This window comes from Cicer arietinum, chromosome 4, assembly GCF_000331145.2.
Source record: "Cicer arietinum cultivar CDC Frontier isolate Library 1 chromosome 4, Cicar.CDCFrontier_v2.0, whole genome shotgun sequence".
Lineage (NCBI taxonomy): Eukaryota > Viridiplantae > Streptophyta > Magnoliopsida > Fabales > Fabaceae > Cicer > Cicer arietinum.
The window spans coordinates 49,935,903-49,949,536 of NC_021163.2; the positions used below are offsets into that span (position 1 = coordinate 49,935,903).

General features: G+C 27.5%; 1 protein-coding gene across 1 annotated transcript; it reads left to right on the forward strand.

The window, feature by feature from the left end:
* The first annotated feature begins 432 nt into the window (after positions 1-432).
* Positions 433-11,049, forward strand: LOC101494472 (phosphate transporter PHO1-like). Its single transcript, XM_004497916.4, has 14 exons — positions 433-759; positions 2,754-3,066; positions 3,832-4,174; positions 6,048-6,096; positions 7,214-7,285; positions 7,437-7,566; positions 7,658-7,778; positions 7,882-8,131; positions 8,464-8,568; positions 8,668-8,712; positions 8,799-8,951; positions 9,562-9,840; positions 10,479-10,615; positions 10,741-11,049. The coding sequence occupies exons 1-14, from the start codon at positions 529-531 to the stop codon at positions 10,829-10,831; spliced, it is 2,319 nt and encodes a 772-aa protein (XP_004497973.1). The 5' UTR covers positions 433-528; the 3' UTR covers positions 10,832-11,049.
* The last annotated feature ends 2,585 nt before the right edge of the window (positions 11,050-13,634 follow it).

A 13,634-nucleotide genomic window follows, 5' to 3' on the forward strand; every position in this document is an offset into this window, starting at 1 on the left:
AATAATTTAAAATACCAAATTTAGAGAATCCTCGATCGTATAATTTCAATACAAACTTCTATGCAAAATCATATTAAAATGTATTCTTATCCCTTATAAAAATAGACTTTTATTCTTGAATACTTTTGCATGCATAAGATGAGTCTCACACTTGTTTTACATTGTGATCGATCGAATCCTCTACTTTCGTTTGTATTGTGCAACTGATTATAAATCATTCGATCAAAAAATATAAAATTTTCTTTTTTAATCTAACGGTCTACAATTGACTATACCATAAAATTAGATTTGAGTGGAAGTAGAGAATTATAAATAAAAGAAATTTAGAATTGGTTCATTTATTGCATCCTACTCAAAAGGGAAACAGTGAGTAAAAGCACATAATATGAAAAGCAAAGCACCTGTAAATGTTGTCTATACGACTCATTCTCTTATAAAATCCCTTCATCACAATCTCATAACTTCACTTTATACAACTTTCTTTTTTTTTCTTCTTCTTTTTCTTTCTTCAAATTCACCTACAAAAATATGGTTAAATTCTCAAAGGAACTTGAAGCTCAATTAATACCCGAATGGAAGGAAGCATTTGTGAATTATAAGATGCTTAAGAAACAAATAAAGAAGATTAAATTATCAAGAATTCCTAAACAACAACAAGCTCCTCAAGGAGACTTTGGTTACTCCATTTTCGATTCCATTCGATTATTAACCAACAAGTTCTTTTCTTCTTCCGACAACAACAAACAAAATATCATTCAGGTATAAAGTAGTTTAATTAACTTTCTGCATTTTTAATTAATTTTTCATATTATTTATTTCTTAGTTTATGGACATCTCTTAAGTCTTTGCATGTGTGTATTATTGTTTTTGTTTTTGTTTTGAAGTGTGTGTTTCTTTTTTTAATATTATAAGTATATGGTTTTTGTAATGTGTTCACATTATAACATGCTCTTCCATTTCGATGTTCATTAGATAGGTAGTGATGTGCGATTTAGACACGCAAGTCATGTTTCTCACCATGGATTTTATTAGTAGAAATTAGTGCTTATTTGTTTTGAAGAAATTAGTGCTCATTATAAAAAAATGATACATGTTACTTACAATTTTTAATGTATAATATGATTTGTGTTTGGAAAATTCAATAAGCCACGCATCTCTATTTTTGACATTTTTGTTGTATAAATAGTTAATTGATGTCACGACTTTTCTTTTATAAATTAAGAGAATCTATACTATATGTCACTGCACTGCCACATATTGAGCCTGCTTGTTATAGATTTAAAAAAAAAAAACTGATTTTGATATTTCTGATTTAAAATAAATTCTTTTATAAAAATATAAAGTTGTACATGTTTGCTTGTCATAGTAGAAGTTACTTTTTTTTTATAAAAATATCACTTATAGAACATGATATTTTTTTAAGGGTTATAAACAGTTTCTAAAAAAAACCAGTTTTTAAATTATTTTTATATTTTTATTTGATTAAAAAACTGTGTCAAACTGATACAAATTTTTAAGAGTGAGTTTTTAATAAAAGTATAATTATTTTATGGAAAAAAAAAACTGTAATAAATGCACTCATTATAAACGGAACTAATTTCTAGAGTGAAATGACATTTTAGAACACAAAAAAGTGACATGCAAAGAAGACTCAAAATAAGGTCTTCTTAACTTTTCAATTTTCAAAATAATTTCTAATTATGAGAACTTTGCCGGAAATATTTCTTAATTCAAATAAAATTATAGATTAAGAAAAACACAATCATCTTGTAAAGTTTAAGAAAACCACGAGTTTTATTGAAGATTTAATATAAATATCAATCGAGAAAAGAATCTATTGTTCGGGGGAGTAATATACATGTTAGAAAGATGAAAGATAAGTAGATTCAACTCTCACCAATAATATTTTTAACAATTAGTTACTTACATTTATAATTTAAAAAATTCATTTTTTGAATAACATTCTTAGTTTTTTTTTATATAAATAAAATTATGTGTATGTGACCAAATGATTAAGGAATTAAAGGATCTATCGATTGAGTATTTTTGTGTAGTGAATAAACAATGAGTCGAAAAGAAGTGTAGAGAGAGTGAAACGGCATTAAGGACACAAAAGTTAGTTTAGTGACCTCCTTTTCTAAAACCTCTTTTTCTACTTTTCTTTTCGGGAGTTTCTCATTCTCTCACGAAACCAAATGAAAACGAGTTTGGCGTTATTAGGAGTAGACACTTTCACACAAATAATACCATATCACGAAACTATTGTGCACCTTACCAAAAACAATAAACATGCATGTACAAGTATTAATCATCACATCTTAAATAATAAAATATATTTGACTAGCTATATACTCAGATGTCGTATAAAGAGATATAAGATTGATTTAGTAGTTGAGGTGAAGTAGAGTGTTAGAAAATAAAATATAAGATTGTATTTATATTCTTTGGTTTCATATTTAAACAAATATAATTTATTTTCATTCTATTTATTAATATCTATATTAAAATATTTCTCGATTAATGTAAATTTTATTTTATAATTATTGTATAGTTTTCGTGGAAAAAATTCTCATAAAGACACTTTTGTAAATGAACTTATATTTTTAATGAGATCAAGAAAATTAATCTCGTGCATCTAAGGAAATTTCTTAATTAACATGAAATTAATTATTTTTATGTATAATTAAGAACGTAATGAGTATATTATAAATATGTGATTTAATTAATTTGATTTGTGTTATACAATCAAATAGGTGAGGAGAAAAATGATGGAGGATAGTGAAGAAGAAATTTATGAAACAGAGCTTGCAACATTGTTTTCAGAAGAGGATGAAGTGCATGGGTTTTTTGGAAGGCTAGATCAAGAGCTTAATAAGGTGAACCAATTCTATAGGAAACAAGAGAGTGAGTTTCTTGAGAGGGGAGATATGTTGACCAAACAACTTCAGATCTTGCTTGACCTAAAACAAATTGTCACTCATCGGCGACGGAAAAATCACCCGTCGCCGAGGAATTCCAATGTCGGGAGTTTTCATCGTTCTCCGGACCAAAGCTCGAATTATTCAGGTTAATCCTCTTCTTCTTTATATGTGTGCAATGTTGCATAAGATCTTTGTTAGCTTGGTATATATAAGTTAATCGAACAAATTAACAATTGTTTTTTTCGAATTAATCAGTAAATATCATCATAAACTTACATACACCTAAACATTTATTTTATATTTATAAAATAAACATTAATATAAAACCGTTATTAATATTGATTTTCTCTTAATCAATTAAAAAAAATTAAAGTTGAATCAAAATATTTGAATTTGATTTCTAACTTAAAAAATTACTAGTATGATTTATTTACCTCCTAACCAAATTATAAATCACTATTAAGATATTTTTTTTCGAAGAACCAAAAGAGTTGAGTCAAAAAATGATAAATTAATGATATTAAAAATATATAAAATATATTTTATATAGTACTTATTTTAAAATATTTTTTATGCCATTATGATACTCAATATTATATGTAAAACAAATGATACAAATTAATTTAATCCTTTATTAATTTTAATGAGTGTTATTGTAACTATACAAAAATTAGATATTTGGTATGGGTACAAAGAAAATTATATGTCAATCCATATTTCGTTTTTCTCCAAGTGCTTGTTGATTCAGTGAAACATATGGAAATTGTATTTGTATAAGCTCGTGAATCGTAATGATGGAAAACAATGTCAACATGACACGTAGCTCATGAGTATGCAATAAAAACATATCATATATTAATTTCTCTCCTTGTATATGTTTAACATGCAAAATATGGAATTGTTTGTACAGAAAGTATAGGAGAATCCGATGAAACAAATTCAGAAGTTTCACAAATGGATGAAGTAATTTCAACATTAGCAAAAAATGGTGTGAATTTTGTGAATTCAGCAACAAGGGTAAAGACAAAGAAGGGAAAGCCTAAGATGGCAATGAGAATTGATATTCCTGCCACCACACCAACAAAGGCTATTACGGCTGTTACTTCCATTTTGTGGGAGGATTTGGTGAATAGTCCAATAAAAGATGGATATGGTGAATTTATTAACAAGAGAAAAATTCAATATGCTGAAAAGATGATTAGAAGTGCTTTTGTTGAGCTCTATAAAGGTCTTGGCCTTCTCAAAACTTACAGGTCATTATTTATAAATATTTCTTTATTTTTCAGTCAAAAATTTTCATATTTATTTATTATAGTTACTTTTTTAATTACATAACACATTCCATTGAAATGAATTATAAATAAAAATATGTATCAAATTATACATATTAAGAAAATGTTCTTAATCACATTTAATTTTTGCATTTCCAGTGAAAAAATAAGTAATTGTCTAAATTATCCTCCATGGCTGATAAATTAGATCATTGAAAATATAAAAAATTAAGTTAACCAAAGGGTAATTTAGAAATGTTATAATTAAATATAAAAAAGATTATTAAGATTTATTTATATTTCATTTCAAAAAAATATAAGTTATTTTTGTTTATATTTTTTTTAACCCTCGGTTCTTAGATGAATAAAGTCATAATAATTTAGAGTTCGACCATACCAATAATTATTCAAGTTATAATTCAAATTTGAATTCTCTTAAACTATCTGTACTTAATCGAATTTGATAAATTATTTAAATTCAATCATTTGTATTTTTTATATTTGATTCTAGAAATATTAATATTATTATATGTGGCTATATATAGTATACTAGATATTTCATCCTAGTAAAGATATGTCGCCTTTTGCATCCAACAATCCAAATAATTTGTGAATATTTTTAGAACAAGAGAATATTCTTTTATAAGCCCCTCCTTTCGATAGCCGTAAAGTAATGGTTTTAGTAGCATGACCATTTGGTTGGGTCTTGGCAAGTATCATGAGGTATTCATAAAAAACGAAGAAAAATAATTACATGTATTGTAAGGTGGAAAACATGCATACATAGGAAAGAATGGAGTACTCTGTGTTGATTTTGAGGAATATATTAGCCTTAAATTTGAATGAAGGATAAGGATTAAATTAATTAGCCTAATAAAATGTGGAGTTGCATGGAGATTCAGTACAGCACGTTATATGGGCCAAGACGTTTCTATAGGGATCAAATCTAAAGCAAATGTGAACTGCCACTCCTATTCATCCAACCATGCCTATGCTTCAAATTATATTAGTCACCAAATCCAAATTATTTTGACCTTTTCTTCTCTAGTTTAACCTTTTCTTATTTTAATTCCCTTATAAATTATAAATCCTTTTGAACTATTCATCTAATTGGATGATTCAGTAAAAGAAAGTATACTCACAGTATAGATATAATCATTAATATTTTTTTTTAAATGTATTGAAAAAATCTTTTTTCTAATTTTAATTGATAGGATAGAATATTCTATTAAAACAAGTAATATTTAACAAATATGTGACCGAATTTTGGCTCCAGTGGTTTAGAATAAAAAATGCGCTATTATAAGTTTAAATATTAAATTTTGGTTTCAATTTTTATAACACAAAATAACATTTTAGGAATTCACTTTAAAAATGGAGAAGAGGGGGAGTGTGTTATTAAAAAAGTGAGTGTAAATAATAATTCCCTTTAAATACTACCTAATGAGAAAGGCCTGGCCCATACCATATAATAGCAGGCCCAAGTTTTAAGGCCCGTAAAAGACTGGTACCTGTATTTAGGTGATTGTTTATCTATGTTTGTTTATTTTTTTTAATTTTTTATTGGATTTTAATTTTCGATAATGTATTTAAAAGTTAGTGAGTAAACACAGGGGCAAATGAACAATTTTTCTGTAATTATAAGTATTAAAAATATATTTTTGTTGACAAAAAAAGTACTTTGTTTTCTTGACAAACAACCAAATTTCTTTGATCACGTACGCATATGTCACTGATTTTTCATTCCTTCACGTAACATATATGTATTTTTCATTGAATAGTTGGTTATAGACATTACCATGAGTGCATTTTTTCATGATGAGCAATTTCTAACCACATTCTCTTGTTTGGACAGCTCACTAAATGTAGTTGCATTTTCAAAGATACTCAAAAAATTTGACAAGGTATGGCTGCAAATACTCATTACACATGCACTACTATATATATATATACACACGCACAAATAGGAATATGAAAGAATACATGATAAATTTGAGTTTTTTATGTTCCTTGGTCAGTTACATTTTGGGTATTTACGCATAAATCTTGCGTTACCCAATATAGTTTGCATGAATAAAGGACAAAAGAAAGTAAAATAAGTAATATTCATGCTTTTCGACATAATTCATCATGTTTCAAACTAAATTGAAATTTGTTATGTTCCCCACGTGTGAAGGTCGAGAGATATTTACCATTTGGCATTCACGTCGGTTTCAAATTTTATAATGACATTTTGATTTTTTATTTTATTTTAAATACTTCATATATTGAAAAGATTAAAACTCAATAGAAACCAAATCAGCAAAGAAATTGTTTAGGAACAATATAAGGATTGTGCTTCTCTATGTAGAACTAGAAAACAACATTTAGTATCTAAAATATTTATGTTTCTTAACTTTGTTTTTTTGGTGAAGTTTAAAAAAGCAACATAAAAATATTTTAAAAAAATCACCTATTTCAACTAATTAGTAACTAAAGCTCGTTTGTCACAGTTTTTTTAATAAAAAAACATTTGAAAATAATAATAACCCCTTTTAAAAGTTGATTGTCCGTTTATTATACTTTTTAAAATAGTGAGAATGTAAAGAAAAAAAAAATTAAAATGGCTTAAAATTATAAGTTTTTTTTTAATAAAAATATAATAATTTTTATTACAAGAAACAAATTAAGTTTTTCATAAAAATATCTAATAAAAACATAATCTAATTATTGAAAATAAAAATCACATGTAATAGCCTTAATCACCCTTTAACACATATAGTGTCACCTTTGGTATTTTATTTACATTTTTAACCATATTTACTTTTGTGCATGAAACAACATAACACTATAACATACTAAACATTTGTTATTCCAAAAAAATTATTGATTATAATTTAATCATATTGTGTAAGATGAACATAAGTATAAAAAAATTATAATTTTTTTTTAAAACAGTCAATATTAATATTGTTAATAATTGTTAGAAGAGAAATATGATTAATATTGATAAGATAACAAATTTTCATCCGCATTGATCAGGTAGCTTGCCAAACGACATCTGCAAGTTATTTAAAAGAAGTGAAAAGATCCCATTTCATTAGTTCAGACAAGGTATGTTGTTTTTCATCTAATTATTTATTTATTAAATCAAATAGATTTAAAAACAAGGGAATAGTGATTTGGTTCTTTCCAAATTCTTGTTGAGAAAAAAAAAGGATATATTACCTTCTAATAAAATTGCAATATAATATTTTGATTAAAGGTTGTAAGACTAATGGATGAAGTGGAATCCATATTCACAAAGCACTTTGCTAGCAATGATAGAAAAAAGGCAATGAAGTTTTTGAGACCTCAAGTGCACAAAGGTTCTCATATGACCACATTCCTTGTTGGTAATAATTTCAACTATATCAATCTATATTTTATTATGTTGAATACAAAAAATAGTTTATTATTGATTTTATAATTTAATTTCCTCCACAGGGTTATGTACAGGTTGTTTTGTATCCTTGTTTTGTGTATATGCAATATTGGCACACTTGTGTGGTATATTCTCTCCTAACACAGAGTCATCTTATGTGCAAGCAGTGTACCCTGTTTTCAGGTGCAAAATCTCATGCTTCCTATTTGAATGTCAAATTAATGCACTTGTGTTATAATTAATAATTGCAGTAATTAATGGTTACAATGATATTTATTATATGCAGTGTATTTGCACTGTTAAGTCTACATTTGTTTATGTATGGATGCAACTTGTACATGTGGAAGGCTACAAGAATCAACCACAATTTCATATTTGAATTCTCACCAACTACAGCACTAAAGCACAGAGATGCTTTTCTAATGTGTACTACCTTCATGACTGCTGTGGTTGGGGCAATGGTCATACACCTTCTTCTAAGGGCTGCAGGATTTTTTCCTGCCAATGTTGATGCCATTCCTGGAATTCTTCTTCTGGTTAGTCTTTTTATAATTATTCATCCTTTATGTGACGCCCTTTCATCCATGAATATATCAAAATTATAAATATATATTTGAGTACGTTTTTTTGTTAGTAATTACATAAATCAAACTAACTAATAACAAACATATTCGAATATCAGATTATAAAAGCCACAATTGATGATCGAATTGACCGACAAAAATCACTCAGACTATTTTAATAGCATATGACACATTTAAGATTCAAATAAATTTTTTTTTATTTTTGGAAATTTACATGTTCCAATTGTATTTATACAATGTGATTTATAATTTGTGCTAATTATGAACTCCTATTTATTTTTCAGTTTTTCATAGCTCTGCTAATTTGTCCATTAGACATTTTTTATCGCCCAACTCGATTTTGCTTCATCCGAGTTATTCGTAACATAATCTGCTCTCCATTTTATAAGGTAAATTCCGTTCATTATGGATTAATTTGATAGATTGTCATAATTCATGTGTATAAAGTTAAAATTTACATTGTTTGATTTAATTTATCATTCCTTCAGGTTCTTCTGGTGGACTTTTTTATGGCTGACCAATTAACTAGCCAGGTGAGATTATCATTGAACAAGTTGATTGTATTATTTTATTTTATTTTATTTTTGTTTAACATGAAATTGTTTGTTATGATGTATAGATACCATTGCTGAGGCATTTGGAGACAACAAGTTGTCACATTTTATCTAGAGTTTTCAAAACACATCACCCTGAGACATGTCATTCTGGAAGACTGTACATGGAAATTACCTATATTATCTCCTTTTTGCCATATTTTTGGCGTGCCCTGCAGGTATTTATGCCTTTAATATAGATTACTAGATTCTAGACATCATGAGAATATGAAATATTTAGATTCAGTTCAATTTATTTTCTGAAAAATATTTTTTGTTTTTATTTTTTAAATATATATTTATTTTAATTTATTAATAATATGATATGAGTCTTTTGAAGTGAATTATTATATGGAGATAAAATGAATTTAATGTTCGATATTCTTTTATCATATTTATTGTGTCAAAAAATACCGACAATATATTGTTCACTTTAAGGGTTTTTTTTATTGAAAAATAATTTTCCTTCATATTAAAATAAATATAGTACAAATCAGATTTAATGATCAAGAAAACAAAAAATACTTTAACAATACACATAAAAATTACATAAACTAATAAGAAATAATATAATCAAAATTTTAATCCTAACAATCTTACTAATGTCTTCCACCGGTCAATAGTAAAAAATAATGTGAGATTTACGGTCTTTAATGTCATTCATCCTCAGAAAATTATTTGTTGGAGTTTGTTCATATCGACTATATGTGATATCTGATATCATCAATTAATTCATTGATTTCTACTGTATAATGAAACTAACATATGCTATTTGAATGTGATTTATAGTGTGTAAGAAGATGGTTTGATGACTCTGATGTTGCCCATTTGGCTAACATGGGAAAGTATGTTTCAGCAATGATTGCAGCCGCAGCTAGAGTAACATATGGAAGACAAGATAACTATATAATGTTTGCTATAGTTATAATCACTTCTGCTATGGCCACAATTTATCAATTATATTGGGATTTTGTCAAGGACTGGGGGTTTCTTAATCCCAACTCCACAAATACTTGGCTAAGAGATGATTTGGTTCTAAAGAATAAAACCATATACTACATCTCTATTGTAAGTTTCATTTACCTCTTTTTTTCTAAATATTATAAAATGTAGTTTCACTCAATAAAAGATAAGAAAAAAATGTTGAAAAGAGAGTTAGATCTTACAATTTGGGTATTTTATTTCATCTCATGTGAGACTATTAACATCCACCCTTTACTCCTAGGAATAGATATTTGGGCGCGACTCGATTGGCCTAATAGTGGTGACGAGATAGTAGGTGGCTCAAAACTAGAGGACTATCCATCACTTATAAATATTTTGTCAGACTTTATATCATCTAATATGAGACTCTTCACACATATCCTTATGCTCAAAACTGGACATATGGGTGTGATCCGAGTAACTCGATAACGGTAACATAATAACAGATGGTCCAATGAGTTTTAGATAGACTCTAATATCATCTTAAAATTTTAGTTGAATCTAACACGACCCTCAAAATATCAGCATATAGAGTGAGGACTATCCACCGTTTATAAATATTTTATCTAATTTTATCTGATCTAACGTGGGACTCTTAACATCGTTGATTAGCACTTTTCTTATTTGTATCATATCATTAGCCAATGTTAGATCTCTAAAAATCATAAATTATTTTTTTCTTTCTATCTTTTAATTAATCATAAAGGGATTTTGGATTGCAGGCATTAAATGTTGTGTTAAGAGTGACTTGGGTGGAAAGCGTCATGCATTTCAAAGTAGGGCTTATACAAACAAGATTGTTGGACTTTCTTTTAGCTTCATTGGAGGTTATTCGAAGAGGACATTGGAATTTCTATAGGTGATTTTTCAAACACTTTAGAAGAGCTAATTAAAAGTGGCTTTTTATTTCAATTTTGAGAAAATATTAATATCATTGTGATTAAAATCATAGTATCCTTATAAATTTAATTTCTTTGTGAGTAGGTTGGAGAATGAGCATCTAAACAATGTTGGTCATTACAGAGCAGTGAAGACAGTTCCATTACCCTTTCGTGATGCAGATTCTGATAGTTGAGGTGTTTTTCTCATATATGTACATAGGATTTTATAGACATGTTCATGTGAAAATGGTTGTTGATAGCTGAAAGGAAATAATGTTTTGAACATGTTGAATCTCTCAACATTCATCGGATACCATTTGAACTATAGAATAGATAGCAATTGTGACGTCAAAAATGCATTGTATTTGTCCTATTATTGCCTCTTGAATACAACTTTTGGTCTTTGAGTTTATGTTCTTGATAAACTGTTGTTATTATATATCTAAAAAAATTAAAAATCAATAAGAAGTTTGTGTGTGTAATAAAGATTGTAAGTGTAAATTTGGTTGACTAAAATTACTAGAAAATTATCATTTGATTATTTAACGACAACATTAACTTACATGAAATGTAGTTTTTTGTTCTCAAACATAAGCGACATTAGAGAAGTATTTTTAGAAGAATTTATGTAAGAAATTTATTAATAACTCTTTACTTTTATGAAAAACACTAATAAGAACCTTAGTTATCTATTGCAGAATGAATTTAAGTCATAAAATAATTACATCTAGTCATTGTTACAAAGAGAAAGAACTTAAAAGTTTCTATATTATTGATTCTTCTAAGTTTTTACTCTCCTACTATAAATTATTGGAATATAGAGAATATGTAATTATGTAAATTTAAAAATTGTTGAAGTTTCAAATTGGAAAGCTCTTATGTATTGAGTAGTTTTCAACTCTAAAAACATTAAATTCTCACATTGGATAGTTAACATACGTGGCTTTGCTTTCATCACTATATAAAGAGTTCAAACTCTTGTGAAAAGCACATTTGGATGCAGGTCCCAATTTTCTCTCTTCTCCCTCTTCTGCTCAAAGCACTTCCAAGCCACTTCTGGTTTTTATGTCATAATCCCTTCGATTTTTAAGTGGTCTTAATACCATTGTCCTTTTAGAGTGGTTTTGTGTTGTAGTCTCTTCGATGTTTTAGAGTGGTTTTTGTGTCTTAGTCCCTTCAACTTTTGAGTGATCCTTACCATATTGAAGGTGTAATTTTAAAACGGTTTTCTATGATGCAGTAAAACTTCGATACAGTTTGTCTAGGTTATTTTATCATGGTGACTTTGTGGTTGATAGTCTGTCTTATACAATTTGGGCAGTGTTACGAAACGTTTTAAAGAGAGAGACCGACCTAGTCTGCAATTCAACCCAGTAATATATTTGGGGGCTGATATTTATTTTGAAACAATTTTTTGAATCTCAAAAACAACAATTTTAAGACGTTTCTTTATGTCATGTCAACCGAAGAAATTACTGGATTTGATTATGCTTCTTCTGATTTCAATAAATCGATTCGGTTTGAGGAATTTCACTTCAAACGATGGCAACAAAAGATGCTATTTTTCTTAACTAAGAAAAAGGTTGTCAACGCTCTGAAAGATGATATTATAGTGGTCACATAAATAGCTCAACTAATAGAAAATGATAAATAAAAAAAAAAATTTGTAGAATTAAACCAATGAGAGGATAATGATTACCTCTATAAGAATTATATTCTTAATAGACTTATTGATGATCATGCTCTAAGCCGCTACCTCAAGTATCAGACAATGATAGATTCGTGGAGGCTTAATCCCATGAAATTTAGAATATAGATCATGAGATCATCTCTAAGGTATGACTTTAGATAAACAATTTTAAATTGTTGTAAGAAAAAAATCTTGTTTATGGTTTTCTTCCGAATAAGGCATGGTTTACTTATTCTATATGAGAAGATTTGTACACAATTTCTAAATGTGATATTTTTGTTGGAAAATTGTACACCACTGATGGCATGTTTAAATTAAATATTGAAAACAATAAAATATATTCGCTTACATGTGTGATTTTAATATTGGGCATGTTAGACTCTTGTCATGTGAACAAACGTGTGATTTCAAACTTAAGTAACTTAGATTTAATTCCAATGTTATCTTTACATATTTTGAAAAATGTAATTTTTGTAGTCAAGCTAAAATAACATAGAGTTCACTTAAATCAGTGGTTAGAGAATCGGAGTCGTTAAATTAATACATTTTGATATATGTGAACTTAATGGGACTTTAACAAGAAATGAAAAACTTTATTTTATCACTTTTATTGATGATTGTTCTTACTATACTTTTGTATATCTAATGAAAAATAAAAGTGAAGCGTTTGTCATGTTTAGTATCTTTGTAAATGAAATTCAAAATCAATGTAGTAGAAAGATTAAGAGGTTTCGTAATGATAGAAGCATCGAGCGTGATTCTACTTTGTTTAATGAATTTTATAAATTGCATGGAATTATACATGAAACAACTGCACCATATTCGCTTGAAATGAATGGTAAAACTGAAAGAAAGAATATTACTCTTATTGAACTAGTTGTTGCTATTATGCTTAACACTAGTGTTGCATCTCATTGGTGGGAGAATTTTATAGAATAGAATTCCTAAATCTAAAAAAAAAAACATCTCCTTATGATATTTTGAAGAAAAGACAATTGAACTTGTCTTAATTTTGAACTTGGGGTTATCTGGCTTATATCAAAATCTTAGATCCCAAGCGAGTTAAACTCGACAGTAGAACCTATGAATAGGTATTCATTGAGTATGCAGTAGACAACAAAGTGTATAGTTTTAGGACCTAAATGCAAAAGTGATCATAAGGTCAAATGACGTTGACTTATATAAAAATAAATTCATTTTCAATTCGAGAAATTGTGGGGGCAACGAACCAAGTCACATTCATGTGATGAGGAGTACTGAAAACCCAAAACACATAAATAAACTCAAATATAAAACATAAACTCTTC